This window comes from Ipomoea nil, unplaced genomic scaffold (genome assembly GCF_001879475.1).
Source record: "Ipomoea nil cultivar Tokyo-kokei standard unplaced genomic scaffold, Asagao_1.1 scaffold2480, whole genome shotgun sequence".
NCBI lineage: Eukaryota > Viridiplantae > Streptophyta > Magnoliopsida > Solanales > Convolvulaceae > Ipomoea > Ipomoea nil.
Genome location: NW_017618908.1, coordinates 2,496,165 through 2,515,256, shown reverse-complemented (window position 1 = coordinate 2,515,256; position 19,092 = coordinate 2,496,165). Strand labels below are relative to the sequence as shown.

Genomic DNA, 19,092 nt, shown 5'->3' with positions numbered 1-19,092 from the left:
CTTACCATATGTGCAACTATGAGTTTTAGTTCTAAAATATGAAATTTGTTATTGTTGTTATTGTTATGTCAAGTATTTAAATATGATGTTATTATTACTTCATACGTTAACATATTTTCATAATCTTTATTACCAAAATATGGTTATTTTTATTTTCAAAAAAAAAAATGGTTCTTTTTGAAGTATGTATCATTCTATCATTGATTACCAGAATATGATACCATTCTCTTAGTAAAAGTCAATACAAGTGTAAAGTGCTTGCAATAAACGCTAAACCTCAATAAATATATCTCCATGGCACCAATGAAACTGGTATGGGGTTTCTCTCCGTATAATAAGAAAAAAGTATATTTTCGTGGCATAAATTTGGACAATTATTATAGTATTAGAATAAGTTATGATAGGAGTTTCAAAGAGGTAGATGTTGAAAGTGTTTCGTTGAATGGTATAGCAATAAATACAAAGAATGATGTTGTGGATTGGCATGCCAAGATGGTTGTGGAAAGAAGTGAAGAGTGGAGGGTGTTCAAAGACTCACCACCGTGGTGTTTTGAGATTGTGAGGGATGATATATTGAGCTTTGTGGAACAACATTCCATGTATGCAAGGGTGTAGGCTCTCCCGTAGTTTTTATTCTCCGGGTGTCCTCCCCTCCCGTTCCAAAAAAAAAAGTAATGGTACCTTGTGTTCATGTTGTGAGAGCAATTAGGAGTATGCTCCACAAAGAGTGGTCAATAACGATCTCGTATACTACATAAATTGTATTCGCTCCTCATTGTAATCCTAATTAAAGGCCTAAATAGTTCAAACTATGTGATCTTTAGAGCTATTGAAATAGATGGTCTACCTACTGATCGATGTTGACCTCCATAGTATTTCATTATTTGTGTTGTTTTTCTTAAATGCTCAAAGTAAATAAAATTAAATAAATTATTTACTTGTAGAGTGTCGTTCAAAAATTGCAATGTGATAAAATTTTGACAAGAATATAAAACAATTTCAATGTAAAATTATCTCTTTAATTTTAAAATTAATTGCTATGGAGTAGCCTACAAAATTCTTTATGTAAAATCTTGAGTTTCATTGATCAACAAGGGTTATAGCTTTTAACCCAAATAAAGTTCAACAATACTTGCACGTTTAATTTGTTAAAATTTAGGGGAAAGAACCACCTTCTTTAGCAAAAAGGTTGGCAACATACTTTGCAAATTGTTTAACAAAATGAAGGCAAATATATATATATATGGCCATGTTGTTAGGTGTGGTCATATGGTCAATTATAGGTCATTAGATTAGATAGATCCAATGAATCATATTAATCAAGATTTTTTTAGTATTTTCGCGCACATTCTCCTACCCAGCGAACTGCAAGGGTAAACTCGTCATAAAATACCAGAATATTAATCAAGATTTTCTTGTGTGTTTTATTACACTATTGGTGCATGTTGTCAACACTGTTGGTGTATTCTGGAACCCGACCGCTATAAATGGCCATTGTAATTACCATAACTCGGGAATACACCATTGGTGTGCTTCACTGTGGTGTGTTTTATTACACTATTGGTGTATGTTGTCAACACTGTTGGTGTATTCTGGAACCCGCCCGCTATAAATGACCACTGTAATTACCATAACACCCCCACCTACCAAAACACGCGAAAATCCTCAAAATTATCACTGCCGTTAGATTAAACTGATTCAACGACACAGATATGACCACACGACCACACCTAATGATATGACCACATATGAGCGCTCTTCTATATATATATATATATATATATATATATATATATATATATATATAAATCTTAGTTGAATTTCAATCCACTAGAAACTTAAAAGAATTAAATTTACATCATAATTAACTAAATTTATATTTCAGTCATAACTGATAGATTAAAAGTGTTTTTTTCTTTAACATTTTATAATTATCGAATGACGAATATCAAATTATAAAGTTCGCTACTAGATCGATTCAACAAGTCAAGATAAGTAGTTTCTTAAGAAGGTCAATAAATTAATAACTCGGGTGGACTAAACTCGTCATAGCTCATCATTATATCAATTCCCGGGTCTCACCATGGGATAGCCCGACCCGCAAATATTTCCCACGGCCGATATTACTGTAACCGATACAAAACGTATACATTCATGCAAAGAAATTAAACATGGCTGAAGAAGAGAACAATCCAGCGAGAACGAAGGTAAAAGCAAAGCAAAGAACCTCTCGAAAATCAAACCTAATAAACCCTCACCATTGATCAATCCTCCCACAAAATCGCCATTAACGTTCTCCGTACGTCTACTCAAACCCTTATCTACTTCAATTCCCCGGCAGGCCGGCAGTTTACCTTCTTCTTCTTCAATTCAATGGGTCAATGCTGCCCAATCGGGAGGCAAGAGATTCCGATATCATCTGATCCAGACGCCGCTAATAGCTTCGCTCATCAGATAACGATAGAAGCGCCGCGTCAATCGCCATCGCCGCCTTCGCCGCCGCCGAAACCGACTCACACTTTCGTGCCGCCGAAATTCGGGAGATCAGCGACGCTTCCGCCGAACGTACACATCGGCCCGATTCTCGGGAATCTGTTAGTGGATATCAGCACGATATACGATATGGACAGGGAATTAGGGCGGGGGCAATTTGGAGTTACGTATTTGTGTACGGAGAAATCTACGGGGCTGAAATACGCGTGCAAGGCGATTCCGAGGAGGAAGCTGGTGGCGACGAAGGATATGGAGAACGCGAGGAGGGAGATTATGATGCTGCAGCATTTGACCGGGCAGCCGAACATCGTGGAGTTCAAGGGGGCGTATGAGGACCGGAGGACGCTGTATTTGGTGATGGAGTTGTGCTCCGGCGGGGAGCTTTTTGACCGGATAACGGAGAAGGGGAGTTACTCCGAGAAGGAGGCGGCGAAGATTGGGCGGCAGATTGTGAATGTGGTTCATGTTTGCCATTTCATGGGAGTGATGCATAGGGACCTTAAGCCTGAGAATTTCTTGTTTGTGAGCAGAGATGATGACTCTCCCTTGAAGGCCACCGATTTTGGACTGTCTGTCTTCATTGAGGAAGGTAAAGTTGAAAATTCTCAGTTTCATTTCCTAACTAAATTTTTAACTTTTTTTTTTTTGCTTCGTCGCAACACTGTACTTCCAAATCTCAATTCTTGATGTAGCGGGCTCTGATACTATTTTTTTATGAGTTAATACCCAAAATCGTCCTCGACTATAGTGGTTTTTCTCAATTTCGTCCTAAACGACTTTGGTGACCTAATATCGTCCCAGACTTTTGTGTTTCGCTCAATTTAGTCTTCCATTTGTTATTCCGTCAAATTGGTGTTAAATAAAGGGACAATTCAGTAATGTCAATATTGATCTCTCTTTACTTTCAACTTGTGAAGTGCGAAATTCCTCTTTCTTGTACGAATTACACCCAGAATTACTCCCGGACCTGCAAATCAAATTTTATATTCGCAGTTTTAGGAGTAATTCCGGGAGTAATTCGTAAAAAAAAAAAGGATTTTGCAGTTCACATGTCTATGAGTAAAGAGATGCCAATATTAAAATTACTGAATTGTCTATTTATTTAACACCAAATGGACAGAATAACAAATGAGGGACTAAATTGAGCAAAAACACAAAAGTCTGGGACTAAATTGAGCGAAATACAAAAGTCTGGGACGATATTAGGTCACCAAAGTCGTTTAGGACGAAATTGAGAAAAGACACTATAGTCGAGGACGATTTTGGGTATTAACTCATTTTTTTATATAGATCTTAATATAAATATCTATATCAAAGATTTTGTATCTGGAGTAATAGTTGAAAGTATAAACTAGGTGTACAAATAGTATTTTTCTAATTTCTATTAGACGGTTACGGTTCTTTTTTATATGAAAAAAAATAATTATTATTATTAAATATGTTTTGGAATTCAATTAGTATTTGATCGTATATATGGTAGCGACACGTGGCTAAAGTCATCAATACAAATAATTTTTAATAATAATATAAAAAAGAATAATGAATATTAGAAATATGGATTAGGAATATTTTTTATTTTTCAATTTTTGAGCAACCAACTTGTTGGGTGTCAGCAAAGTTGTTCGAGACGTGACGTTGCCATGACTTATCATGGAAAGGTGTGGTTAAATGATTAATGTTTACCTATTTATCATTATAGATTTTAAGTAGAATATGACAAAAAAAAAACTTTGTGGTTGAGTGTGAGCAGCATAGTGCTGCTGGGATGTGGGATCCATCACAATTTATTGAAATCTCATGTTTTTTTCGATAACCACTAGGTTTAAAGTTCGACTCTTCGTGAAAACTATCTATTGGTTTGAGCCGGTTAGTTAATACGGGTTTCTATAGATTAAAATAATAGGTATAACTTACTAACAAATTGCTTCATTAAGATGTGGAAGCTAGACAATAAGTTAATTTATCTTTTATAAACACACTTTTTTAACTCCCCTCTGTTGTTTGTCTCTGTTCTAAGTTGTGACATGAACATGAACCTCTTATGTTAATAACCCATGAATTCAAAGAACAATGATTGTTCAGGCAGAGTGTACAAAGAAATTGCCGGAAGTCCTTACTACGTAGCCCCTGAGGTATTGCGAAAGAGCTATGGAAAGGAGATAGATGTGTGGAGTGCTGGAGTTATACTATACATCCTTTTGAGTGGATTTCCCCCATTCTGTGCAGGTAATCATACTTTTACCTCCACATATACACTTCCGATCTTAATGGCAAATTATTCTGTGGACTCAAGTCCACATTGCAAGGTAAACCCGAATTCAAAATACACAATTTACATACTGATAGGGTTGAAAAAATCGCTAAACGCCTAGACAGCCGTTTTAATTTTTTAATATTAATTTTTTAAAAAAGAAAATTAGTTAAACTCCTGCCTAGGCCACGTCGACCTACTCGGCGCCTAGAGCGCCTAAGCGGCCGACCGCCTAAAACGGCGATTCCAGCGAATTTCTATGCGACCGACCGCCACCTAGCGCCTAGGCGCGATTTTTGCAACCTTGCATACTGAATGCTCACAATTTTGTAAAAGGTAAAAGAACATTCAATATGCAAATTGTGTATTTTAGACCTGAATTTACCTTGCAAGGTGAACCCTGGTCCATGGTATAACAATTGTATCTTAATTGTGTGGGTTTCCTAATGTCATTTCATGTTAGAAGAATGAACTTATCATGATAATCCAAACTCAATGTAAAAACTAGGTTAAGATGGTATTTATAAGATTTACATTAGTTGATATATGCATCTTGCGAAATAAGACTAATCGGACTGAAACTTGGTTAAGACTCTAAAAGTCAAATCAGGGGACAACTCTCTTAAAAGCGCTCTACATCCATTGGGCTAGTGGGTTACACTCATCACTTATCAAACTCAGCATGTTTCAGTGAACAAGATCTCTCTGTTTTCCATGATCTGGTCTCTGATAAGATCATATCCTTACTCCTTAGATTCCTATTGACCTGACATTACATGGCCAACATTTGATGGCTGAAATATTCCATTCTCCTATGCTAAAAACAATATCATCATGGGCAGTAGACATAGATATGTTGTCTATGCCCCATTTCTTGTGCAAGTAAGAAATGGCCAATACTATGTCTGCCCAATAGTTATGCTGTGGAATCGTGTTCACCATGCGCATGGTGAACACGGGATAGATCCATAATTTCTAAGCTGTAGATTCATAATTTCTATACTGTAGATTCATAACATCTATACTGTAGATTCATAATTTCTATACCGTACTGTAGATTCATAATTTCTACAACATAGAAATTATGGATCTACCTCTGTGTTCACCATGCGCATGGTGAACACGTTTCCACAGCATAATTTGCGATGTCTGCCCCACCTGTTAGCTCTGCATCACATAATTTTTCAACATCTTAATAATCATTGGTTTGCTACACTTCAGACAATGATAAAGGCACATTTGAAGAAATTCTGAAAGGACAGCTTGATCTAAAAAGTCCTCCTTGGCCTTCCATATCTCCTGATGCAAAGGATCTTATCAGAAGAATGCTGGCAGTGGATCCCAGAAAAAGGATAACTGCAGCAGAAGCCCTTGGTGAGTGGATATTCTAACTCGTTCTTTAACCAAATGCCTAACCTCAAAGTTAAGTAGTAAAATTTCAATCTACCATTCAAATGTACAGTAAACTAAGCATATACTGTGTCTGTGTGAGTGTGTGTATTCATTTTTGTAAAGCATCGTTAAAATTTGGAACGTGATATATGAACTAGAACATCCATGGCTCAAGGAAGATGGCAATGCATCAGACAGACCTATTGATAGTGCTGTTCTAAACAGGATGAAGCAATTCAGAGCAATGAACAAGATGAAGCAGCTTGCTCTGAAGGTACCAGTAATACGGTTATAATGCTAAGTTTCTTGCAAACCTGATTTTTTTCATGAAGCTCTAATCACTTTCTGAGTTTCTGGTATTTGCACCGCATCATTTTCCTGCACCTTTGTCCAGTTTTCTGTCTATTTCTGCACTCTTTTGATGCCTGAAATGTGTATTCCTTGAAGGTCATAGCAAAGACCTTATCAGAAGAGGAAATCAAGGGGCTGAGAGAGATGTTCAACAATATGGACACTGATAGGAGTGGCACTATCACATATGAAGAACTCAAGACTGGGTTAGCTAAGCTTGGATCTAAACTTCCAGAAACGGAAATACAACAGCTGATGGAAGCAGTAAGAATTTTACTACTCCGAAATTTCAACTGCAGCATTCATCTCATTACTTCCGTCTTTCCTCCTAGGCTGATGTTGACAAGAATGGAACTCTCGACTACTTTGAGTTCATCACTGCTACCATGCATCGGCATAAGCTTGAGAAAGAAGAGAACTTGTACAAAGCTTTTCAACACTTTGACAAGGATGACAGTGGGTATGTACTCGTTTTTTCTTTTTTCTGCTTTTTTGTTTTCAGGTGGGTGCGATAATAATCTGACATTAAATTTGCCAGATACATCACAAGAGAGGAGCTTAGACAAGCTTTGACTGAATATGGCATGGGGGATGAAGCCACCATTGATGAAATCCTCAATGATGTAGATACAAATAAAGTATAAACTCACAGAAAAACTTTATCCCCTCCTTCCCGTTATAGTTTCTTCAGTAGTGACGCCTAAAAGCTATGTTCTGTTCAATTACTATGCAGGACGGGAATATTAACTATGAAGAGTTTGTAGGAATGATGAAGAAATGGGGGTAGTAGATGGTCAAGGGAAGCAGGGATAATATTAATACTCTGTTGCAAATTCTTTAATTGATTTGTAAATGTGCATCAGAAGTCCAAACTTCCACACTGTTTGCTCTGCAAATTCTTGGTGCCATTAGCTTGTTTTGTATTCTTGGTATGATCACTATTAAGTCCTCGGCTACGCCCAATTCCCAGTTTGGGTAAACCCCGATTTAGTCCGTCCAGCAAAACACATGCTTTACACCATTTCTGCAAATTAGACACAAAAGAATAAATCCCCAACTATCAAATAGAAGATTCAGGCACAAAAGAACAAACCATTTACAATATGGGCAGGTGTACTGAAAATATACTTGTAAATTTGTCTTTTTACCTGGCTGGATATGTAACCACATCGTTCGCAATTTCCTTGTTCTGGCATTTTTGCGGAAGTCGAGATCCTGAAGTCCTCACCAGATTTGATGATATCCAGTATGGATTGTGGTCTGTAATGGACCATAGACAGATTACTTAGTATGGATCCAGAGCTTTGAATACTGTAAGAACCAAAAATGAATAATCCAACCGGGCAGGAATGTTAACCTGATTCTCTCTAAATCCTTGATGAACTCACGAGCAAAGCCACGGTATGCATTTGGAGAGTAAATGCCTGAACCCAAACAAACTACTTAAATTCTTACGTAAGGAATAAGAACCACTTGAGCACAAAAATAGCAGCATGCAAACTCAGGAAGTATGGACACTAGTACAATTAAAGAAGCTGGCTTATTCAGTATCATATCTCATGAAACATGTCACACGCAATCTCAATTATAAAAACTGAATAAAAAATATTACAATAAACAAAAATAAGATTGAATTTACACTTACATTCAGTGGAGAAGTAATCCAACTTTTTAAAGTATGCATACGTATTCAGTAAGTTAAGGAAATTCAATCAATAAATTATAAGAATCAGATAGTAGAAATCCTACATTCCTACTCAAGAGATTTTCCAATAAATAAAGTCTTCAATATATATATATATATATATATATATATATATATATATATATATATATACACTACATGTACTCCCTAATTTTACTCCCTGATGTGGCAGATTCTGATAAGTTATTTTTTTCATGTGGGTCCCAATACAAATGTCTACATCAAAGGTTTTCTGTGTAGGAGTACAAATTGGGAGTACATGTAACATTTTCCATATATGTATCAACAACTAGAGATATTTTGAAGCAAAAAATGCCATTACTCTACATATCCTGACAAAATGAAAGGATATATAACAATTTCCTTCTCGTATGTGTATTTGAAAGGCTTGCATCTAGGAATAGGTCCATCTTCTCCAGTAACTATAGATGTACACCTACTCAACCTAGTATTTTAAGAATATTAACTGTGTTAACAAATTTATAAAGAAGAAAAAAGGAAGAATAGAAAAAAACGCTAAAAACTAGAAACAATTACCTGGCAATATCACCACGTAATATGTTCAGAAGAACTGTTTCAGCTATATCATCTGCATTATGCCCAGTTACTAGCTTGTCCACTTTTAGCAATGCAGCACCACGGTCAAGGGCCTTATAGAAAAAGGAACTACTAAATAAGAAATTGCACAATTCCTTATAGTGATCAAAACTTGATAGGCCACAGCATTAAACAAGCAAGTGCTCGGACAAAATCTAATGCCCAAAAGATCAGTGTATTCTAAAACCTTGCTAATAATTATGTCACTTTTCAGCAGTGATGATGGGCACAATTTAACTAGCAGAAAGAACCAAAATTAATGCGCAACAGAAAACATTTTAAGTCTAAATCGAGCTTTCTTTTTAACATTATGAAAACCCAAACTTCCCTTGGCAGTGTTGTACAGGCCCAAATTGAACAAAGAGCTAACTTCCAGTCATGAAATAGATAAAAGATTTACCTGGCGACGGAAAACACCACAAAAAGTGCAGTTGTTCTTCAGACCTATCAACTTTACTATTTCATCCATTGTCCATCCATACAGCTCCTTATAGGAAACAACTTTCAATGGAAGTCCATACTAGGTTTTTCAGGGGTGGGGGACAAAAACAAACAAAGAGAATAAGAGACATAACTAAATAAATACACTTCAATAAAACAAGAATGATTAGTAAAAAAAAAATCACAACTCCAAAAGTTCAAAAACTAAAGAGATTAAAAATTAATAAATATGTCATATGCACACCTGGATTTCATTTCTTTTAACAGTTTCAAGAGAATCATCCCTGTAACCAGTGATACCTTCATCCACAGATAACAGGAAGAGATCCAGGCCATAATTGTGCCTGCGATTCAACTCTGACATCACATAAGCAAGCACCGTGGAGTCTGAACCAAGAAGAAGAAAATTAACAAACAATCAATGTATGGCACTCTTAACATGTGGAATTAAATATGAAGGCCTCAGTTTTACAGATCAGATGGCCTTGATCATGTGAATTTGAGAAATACGTGTCCACATATAGTAACAAAAATTGAAACTTTCAGCAATCCAGGCAATCAAGTAGAACCTATGAAATAAATTCTTCTTTTAACAAATTACATATAGCACTAAGATGCTTGTTAAAACCTAAACGTGCACATAAAATATAGAAACACTCAAACAAGGCAAGATAGCTGAAACAAATATTTCCTAGCAGTGGAATTCATCCAAAATAACAGGGCAACTAATACATTTGAAAAAGTTATCACTGAAAACTCTATTCACATCAGAGTAAGATGGCCAGAGCCAAAGAAAAATATCCTTTAAGTGAATCTCTTTCATTCTTATATCTTCTCTATCCCTTTATGTTAAGCATTGCAACTAAACTTAATGAATATTGAGCTCACCAGTCAATCATGCCTAATTAATTACAGTAAAAGGTAATTCAAAGCTATGAAGTGAGTATGTAGATTGCAGAATTTCTCTTAATTTACACAATAAAATAAACTTCAATCACAATATATGTGCGCGCGCACACACACACACACACATATATATAGACCTTTTCCGCCAGAAGCGCCAACAGCGATGCGTTCGCCGGGCCTGAAGAGCTGGTTGTCGACGATAACCCTATGGATCTCCTCCTCGAAAACTTCATAGAAGCACTCCCTGCATATCTTTCATCGGAAAAACAACAGAGCTAGTAAGAAGACAGGGAGAGGTGCTAAAAAAAGTAAGCCGCCGCGACTGCTACTTACTTGTTGAAGAGTTTTAGGGCGTTTCAGGGCGGCGCGTCTTTCATTGCAGATAGCGCACTGTCTACCCTTCGGTTTCGCCACCGCCGTCGCCGACTCCATGTAGATGGCCACCGCGCCGTCGCCGGTTTTCGCCGGTTTCTTCTTGTTAATAATAAAACGCTCCTCGCGGAGATTGCCCCTTCGGCCCTTCCAAACCCGGAGGAATGTTTAATATTGGCCCCAATATTTTCAATCCCTTACGTTCTGGCCCCGTGAAAACAATAATTAACTATTCGGCCCTTTAGGGATTAACAAATACAAATACTCCATAATTAAATAAATGTCAAGCAACATGTGCTCAGATGGCATGTAGTGACATTTCTTATATAGGAGCTCATGAGATTGAGTCTCGACTCTGTATGTCTCTACAATGTAATAGAGTCAGTAACATTTTGGACAAAAAAAAATGAAGACTCAAACCGATTAAGCAAGAGGTCTCCACCACCAAGCTACACATTAAACTTGTTTTAGGATAATTAAAATTTTGTAATATGTAATAATACTTAGTCAAACCGTCTAATTGCAAGAAACTAACAGACAATGTGAAGGGCAAGCTGATCCTTGGGGCAAAACTTCTCCAAGTAGGTGGCGTTGAAAAGGTGTTCAAGACGAATAAGTATTATTACAAATTTTTAATTTTTTCGAAATAAGTTTAGAGTGTAGCTTAGTGGTGGAGACCTCATTCTTTATACAAGAGGGTGCGCATTTGAGTCCTCACTCTTTTTTGGTCCAAAAATCAATATTTAGTACATAGACTAAATTAAATAAAACACCATAGTAACCTAGCAGGTACTTTAACCTCCAACTTCTAAAGATAGTCCATTCCCCTTGTTCGCCCATCAACACACCTTTTGCTGTCACTTCTCTTGGTTGACCACTTGCAAATGCAATTATATATTCACATCAATTGGATTTTTAGTACATAGAATTTGGTATGAGAAAAAAAAAAATTGATGAATTTAATTTCTGAATTATATAAATAAGTCAATATTTAATTATGTATTATAATTATTATTTTAATTTATCTTGTCACAATTAAAATAATCAAAATGAATTTAATTCACTGTTTACGGTCTTATCTTACCTAGTCATCTAATAAAGCTGATGGCATGTTGGGATCTAATGAAGTAGGGGTTAGGAATGAGGATTTAGAAGTCCTAGACTCTATATGTATTATCAAATGGCGGACTTTTAAATTAACTATTAATTAAATATAATTTTTAAAAATTTAATAGACGAACAAGTTAAAATATTATAGACTTGTCCTAGATAGTGAAATGATAGGCTTTAGCATGCTACGAGTAGTCAATCCACTTTGTTAATACTAGTAATCACAATTACTTATTTCGTCTTAAATTTTATACATGATTTAATTATCAATGTCAAAATATATAAGCAAATGACATGAAAATCTAGAACAGTCAAATACGATATAATTATTTAATCCTCTATGATATTGATGCACACCAAATTCTTCTTTTTTTTTCCTCTCTATATTTATTATTAATTTTATTTTTACCCCTTTAAAAAAGAGAGTAGAATTTGAACTAAAATATGAAGCATCACATAAAAGGGTTTAACTCTAACTCATATTATAATTTTATAAATTTTATAAATTCTATAGAACTCGAAAATATTTCCTTTTCTTTTATATAACTTCAAGAATCCATCATGGGCGGATCCAAACACGAGTAATCTCAAGCAATCAATACTTTTCAGTTTCGTCTAATTTGGTTGTTGAGCAGAGCCGCTCTCATCTCCGCCGCGTCCATCTCCTTCGCGATATTCTCCGGCCGGTAGTACCCGGTGACGGGGTCCGGCACCCACGAAGTTTCCTTTCTCGACGCTTCTCCAGCCTTCTTCATCACCCCGCCGCCGGACACTTTTCCCTGCGACGCCGCGGCCGCGGCGTACCCCCTCCGCACAGCGACGGAGACCCTGTCGGCGACGTAGGCGGAGACGAGCTTGGCGTTGGAGAAAGAGCGAGCCATCTCGTCGTCGATCGCTGGAAGGCAACAATTCAAAACAATTGCTTAATCGAGAGTATATAAAGCTAAAGCGAAGGTGCTGGAGATTAGAAAGTAGAAAGTATGAAGTGTTTGGGCTATGGAAGATGAATTTGTTTGTGAAGACGAAGGTGTATTTATAGGCGATGAAACGCGTGAGGAGGAAAGGAGAGAGAAAGAGAGATACCACTTGGGAGCGAGGTGGAGCCAAGTCTAAGGTGGTTGTGGGGGGTAACCATGCGACAAAGTCATCTTGCTTGTTTCTTGTTTTCTTCCTAATTACCTATATTCTAGCAATTTAGAAACATCACTTAATACTTATTATTTTTTTTTTTTATAGGATGACACTTATGTGGATTTATGAGACTGGTCAGGTCGAGTCAAATCAATATGAAAATGTAATATTAATATTAAAAAATAAAACTGTAGTACTAATTGAAAATAGAGTAAATACCTAAAATAGTCCTTCGACTATAGCTAAATTCACAAATTGGTCATTGACTTTCAATTTTAACCAATTAAGTCCTTAACTTTGCAATTTTGACACGATTTGATCCTCCATCTATTTGACCATTTGTTGACCGTGATCGACGATCTCCAGAAGAACCTTCAGCTCTCGTCGAAGCACATGAAGGCCTCCAGGATGACGTTGCACCAGTTCGAAAACACGTCGTCTTCTTTGCTCTGATACGAACTCAACTACATTGAATCCAAAGGGAGGATAAAGAAAGGCGACCGGATTTGGTAGATTGCTTTCGGCAGTGGATTAAAATGTAACAGTGCGGTCTGGAAATGCAACCGGAACCTTAAAAACCCGACGATGGACCATGAAATTACATATATATCCTCAAAAATCACAGTCAACAAACGATTAAATAGACAGATGATCAAATTGTGTTAAAATTGTAAAGTTAAGGACTTAATTGGTTAAAATTAAAAGTTGAGGACCAATTTGTGAATTTAACAATAGTCGAAGGACTATTTTGGGTATTTACTCTTGAAAATAAAATGTTTGTTACTCATAAGAAAAATGTAATACTTTTGATGATGAATATAATACTTTTACATTTTGATGTAAAAGTATTACATTTTTCATCAAAAAATATTATATTTTCCATTATAAGTAATGTTGGTAAGTGTTTGTTATTTTTTATAAGGGAAAATATAATATTTTTGAGGAAAATGTAATACTTTTAGGCTGTGTTTGGAAATCCAGAAAATGATTTCTGAAAATCATTTTTCAGATTTTTGGTGTTGGGCTACACTTGAAAAATTCAGTCAATGAAAAATATTTTCCGTTGACTGAGAAAAATGTGTGCTCAATTTGGGTTGGCGGAAGTCATTTTTCGTCACATTCAGCCCGTTTCTTTTAAGGTTTCTGGCAGAACTGATTTCCGCCGTTTTTTTTTTTTTTTTTTTTTTTTTTTTTTTTTTTTTTGTTTTGTTTAAAACATATAAAAATAGTTTTATATTCTAAATAAAATAATTAAAAGATTTAATTATACAATTCTACTCATTTTCCAGAAAATGAACCAAACACACCAAAACAGTTTTCCAGATGCAACCATACACTGTAAAAGGAAAATATTTTCCGAAAAATGACTCATTTTTCAAAAGTCATTTTTCTGCTTTCCAAACAGACCCTTAAATCAAAATGTAAAAGTGTTACATTTTTCCATATAAGTAATAAATATTTTATTCATTATTAGTTACTAATATTACATTTACCAGTATAAGTATTACATCTGATCTTGACTCGACCAGTCTCACGGATTCGTGAGACGGTCTCACACAAATTTTTGTCTTAAAAAAAAAATAGAATCATATATATATATAGCTCGATTATATTTCATTTTACATAGACACAAACAATTTAGTGTTGAGTTCCAAAATTAAATTGCTCGATATGCCTCATCATGAATTTGAAGGTAGTCCATTATTATGGTAAAATTAATTAAAATAATATTCAGTGTTGCTATAATAACCTTATTGTATGCATAAAATAAAACTCAATATCAGAGTTTATGGAGATACCCATATTGTCAAATGAACATGTAATATATATAATTAAATAATTTTTTTAAAAATCAATTAAAATGATACTTTGGTGTTGTTATAGTGAACCTATTGTAGGTATAAAATGAAATTGAATAACCGAGCTTATAAAAACATATACATATTATCAAATGAATTAGTTTTGAAATTAAAATGATAATTTAATGTTGTTATAATAAATCTATTGTGTGTATAAAATAAAACTGGATACCTAAGACACGCTGTATAATTAAAATTATACTTTAACATTACTATAATGAAACTAATGTATATAAAAAAAAATGAAATTCAAATAGAGTTCATATCATGTTTTATACTGCGCAAATTATATCGTGCACCGTACCAAGGTGCCCTGAACGGTTTTCCCGTTTATGCCGTTAACTTCTAAGAAAAAATAATAAAATTCTCTGTTTCGTATATGTACAAAATTATAGTAAAATACACCTAAACTCCTAATATAATACACATAATCTAAGATAATACATAATACACATAAAATCTTAACATAATACACATAAATACAAGTGTTAAAAAAACTGTAACTGAATTACATAGACGGAACGGTGTCGGTTGCGTCAACTCCCCACCAACTTATAAAAACATTATCATTTCGAGTCAGGACATACAATGCATTGTACGCCCTAATACACGATATAACGATTGCCTCATACCGAGATCATGGTCCAGAGTAAAATTTGCCGAATGATTATATGCCCGCGGAAGAAAGTGAAAATCCCACGGGAGAAGAAAATTTGGTTTTTGTATCTTTGAGATACAAAAAGCCAAAAAGGGCTAAAATTTCCAAAAAGTAAATATGAATGGAAGAAGCCAGATGGCGTTGACTAGAGTCAAGCTCTCAATCCATTCCCCTTGGCCGTCCAATGACTCAACGTCTCAACACACCTTTTGCTGTCACTTCTCTTGGTTGGCCCCTTGCATGTGTAATTATTCACATCAATTAGATTTTTAGTATAAGAATTTGGTAGGGAAAAAACAAAAACAAAAATATTAATTTAGTTTCTGAATTATTTAAGTTAATATTTAATTATGTATTATGATGATTATTTTAATATATTTTGTCATGATTAGAAGAGTTAAAATGATTTTGGTTTATCGTTCATCGTCCTATCCTATCATGTCATCTAAGGACATCCTCAATAATAAAAATTTTTTGTATGATTTTTGAGGTGTTTTTGTAAGTATGATTAAGAAAGAGAAAATGAGACAACACTGCACTGCGGCTATCTCTTTGCTCAGCTGGGCCCACAAGCTGATAAAATCTCCATATTAACAGACGAACCCTAAACATTCTCTCACTTCTCTTTCATTCATGTTGACAATTTTCTTTAAAAATCGTGAACAATTCTCCTAATGCAGATGCTCTAATGAAGTGGATCGCATGCTAGAGATTTTAAGTTGCAAAGGACGAAAATACTAAATATTTTGATATGTCTTAAATGAAAGGATGACTAACGAGATAATTTTTAACACTAAAATAATAGTCGTAGATAAAAATTGATAATAATTGAACATATAAACAAAACTATTTTTTTGCTAATACTATATTTGCTCAATTATTTAATGAAGTCTCCCAAGTCCCACATGAGATCTTTAAATCACACATTCATAATTAAGAACAACATTAATGCACACCTAATTCTCTATTTCTCTTCATATTTATGATTAATTTTACTTTTACCCCTATACTTTTTTTTTCTTTTTTACATAAAAGAATAGAATTTTGAACAAAAATATGAATCATCACATAAAAGAGATTAACTCATCAGCTCATATTATAATTTTATAAATTCTATAGAACTGGAATATTTTCCCTTTTCTTTAATATAACTTCAAGAATCCATCATGGGCGGATCCAAACACGAGTAATCTCAAGCAATCAAAAATACTTTTCAGTTTCGTCTAATTTTGTTGTTGAGCAGAGCCGCTCTCATCTCCGCCGCGTCCATCTCCTTCGCGATATTCTCCGGCCGGTAGTACCCGGTGACGGGGTCCGGCACCCACGAAGTTTCCTTTCTCGACGCTTCTCCAGCCTTCTTCATCACCCCGCCGCCGGACACTTTTCCCTGCGACGCCGCCGCCGCGGCGTACCCGCGCCTCACAGCGACGGAGACCCTGTCGGCGACGTAGGCGGAGACGAGCTTGGCGTTGGAGAAAGAGCGAGCCATTTCGTCGTCGATCGATGGAAGGCAACAATTCACAACACTTGCGTAATTGAGAAGAAAACAAAAGCTAATTATAGAAAGTATGTGAAGTGTTTGGGCTATGGAAAGATGAATTTGTTTGTGAAGATGAAGGTGTATTTATAGGCGATGAAACGCGTGAGGAGGAAAGGAATAAGAAAGAGAGATACCAGTTGGGAGAGGGGTGGGGCTAAGTCTAAGAGTGATTGTGGGGGTGACCTTGCGACAAAGTCATCTTGCTTGTTTCTTGTTTTCTTCCTAATTACCGACTTAACAACATACATAGTACTCTTTACGTCCCATTTTATGTGTCTAATTTAACCAGACATCACTTAATACTTCTAGTAGTAGGGTTGAGGTTCGATCCCGATCTGTCACGAAACTAAGTCATGAAACTACATATTACTCCGTATATTCGTATAGCGAGTATACTATATATACGTGATTATATTAATATATATTTACAATAGTTATCATTGAATCATGTATATTTACCGAATACTATATGTATCTTATATTAAGTATAATTTAAAAAGTTTATTTTGTCATTATACTACAACGTATCTATTGTATTCTGTGCAAATTCTAAAACTTTTTACATTTACTTTTGGTTATAGCTGGTATAAAAGATCATATTTTCCCAACTTAAAATTTTTCTATATATTATATTTGGTAAGATTACATTTTCTTTGAGTTATATTGCTAATGAAACATAAGCTATAATTTAACTATACATATAATATCCTCAAAGGATGCAATTTTAAGTATGCCTGCCAAACGCATGCATGATCAAGACTCTAGTTTTTTTTTTTTTTTTTTTTTTTTTTTTTTTTTTTTTTAAGGGAATCAACACTCTTTTAGTTATTTAACTTTTAAAGTTTTCTTTAAATATCGTATTAAACTCAAGTACCATATAATTAAAAAATGACAATGCTCAAGATATTTACACTTTTAATCATTTCTCAAACCCAAAACACTACCCATAAGTTACTTGAAACCCAAATCTATCTTATAGTCTTATTAAAGTTCAAAAGGGTTAGGTTTAATTTGTATTATTGGGTATTATCAACTTGTCATCATTCTTAATATAAAAGTCAAACTAATACCTTTTGATCAACATGAGGGGTTCTTACCATGCTTGCTAAGAGTTTGCTTAAAGAAACCAAGTTCTTTAAATGTGGTATTGCTTGTTAAATTAAACTAAATATTTATATTATGGCAAACACTTGTGTGAGACTGTCTCACGAATTCTTACCCATAAGATGGGTTGGGTCAAGATGAAATGTAATATTTATACTATCAAATGTAATAATAAATCAGGAATAAAATGTTTATTAATTATATGAAAAAAATTTATACTTTTTTAGAAAATTTTACATTTTGATGTGAAAGTATTACATTTTCCTTTATAAGTGTAACATTATTTATAAGAGAAAATATAATACTTTTTTATGAAAAAAGTAATGCTTTTACATTAAAATATAAAAGTATTGCATTTGTCCTCAGAAGTATTATGTTTTCCCTTATACGTAACAAATATTTTATTCATGATTTAGTATTACATTTGCTAGTATAAGTATTAAATTTGCATATTGACCTTACCCGTCTCACAGATAAGGATTCATGGAACAGTCCTACACAAGTGTGACTCTTATATTATAGAGATAGTTAATTATTGTAATTAATTCTTAGTTAAATTTAAATCAATACTATTGCTGTATTTGGACCACAATTTTATTATATTTAATTAAAATCTTAAATATTTCAATACTATTGCTATATTTGGACCACACTTTTATTATATTTAATTAAAATCTTAAATATTTAGGTAACAAGTAAATAAATAAATAATAAATTTAATTTCATGAAGCCAGATGTTAGGTAAGGAATTAATATATGCCCCGGAAGAAAATGAAAAGCCCACAGGAGAAGAAAATTGGCTTTTGAGATAGAAAAAGGGCTCAAAATTTCCAAAAAGTGAATATGAACGGAAGAAGCCAGATGGCATTGACTAGGCGTCAACCACCATTCACCACCGATACAAAGCATCTAATTTAAGTAATTTTTGATGACGAGGAATACAGAGTATATATTATGACAAAATAAAGATTAGTAGAACTAGTATTAAAAAAAAATGAGTTAATACCCAAAATCGTCCTCGACTATAATGATTTTTCTTAATTTTGTCCTAAACGATTTTGGTGACCTAATATCGTCCCAGACTTTTGTGTTTCGCTCAATTTAGTCCCAGACTTTTGTGTTTTTGCTCAATTTAGTCCCTCATTTGTTATTATGTCCATTTGGTGTTAAATAAATAGACAA

At 34.5% G+C, this 19,092-nt stretch overlaps 3 protein-coding genes and 1 pseudogene across 3 annotated transcripts; 1 reads left to right on the top strand and 3 right to left on the bottom strand.

Moving 5' to 3' along the window:
* The first annotated feature begins 2,054 nt into the window (after positions 1 to 2,054).
* Positions 2,055 to 7,408, top strand: LOC109153293 (annotated as a pseudogene).
* On the bottom strand, positions 7,091 to 10,666 carry LOC109153294 (cytoplasmic tRNA 2-thiolation protein 1). Its single transcript, XM_019301180.1, has 10 exons — positions 10,470 to 10,666; positions 10,274 to 10,388; positions 9,475 to 9,617; positions 9,190 to 9,309; positions 8,730 to 8,842; positions 8,545 to 8,637; positions 8,133 to 8,173; positions 7,845 to 7,911; positions 7,636 to 7,747; positions 7,091 to 7,511 (listed from the first exon to the last, which is right to left on the bottom strand). Exons 1-10 carry the CDS (start codon positions 10,566 to 10,568, stop codon positions 7,347 to 7,349), a joined length of 1,068 nt encoding a protein of 355 aa, XP_019156725.1. The 5' UTR covers positions 10,569 to 10,666; the 3' UTR covers positions 7,091 to 7,346.
* A 1,449-nt stretch (positions 10,667 to 12,115) lies between these two features.
* On the bottom strand, positions 12,116 to 12,638 carry LOC109153302 (protein SENESCENCE-ASSOCIATED GENE 21, mitochondrial-like). Its single transcript, XM_019301194.1, has one exon. It carries the CDS (start codon positions 12,497 to 12,499, stop codon positions 12,224 to 12,226), a length of 276 nt encoding a protein of 91 aa, XP_019156739.1. The 5' UTR covers positions 12,500 to 12,638; the 3' UTR covers positions 12,116 to 12,223.
* Positions 12,639 to 16,329: 3,691 nt separating this feature from the next.
* Positions 16,330 to 16,859, bottom strand: LOC109153303 (protein SENESCENCE-ASSOCIATED GENE 21, mitochondrial-like). The gene has a single exon (XM_019301195.1). The coding sequence runs from the start codon at positions 16,753 to 16,755 to the stop codon at positions 16,480 to 16,482; it is 276 nt and encodes a 91-aa protein (XP_019156740.1). The 5' UTR covers positions 16,756 to 16,859; the 3' UTR covers positions 16,330 to 16,479.
* Between the last annotated feature and the right edge of the window lie 2,233 nt (positions 16,860 to 19,092).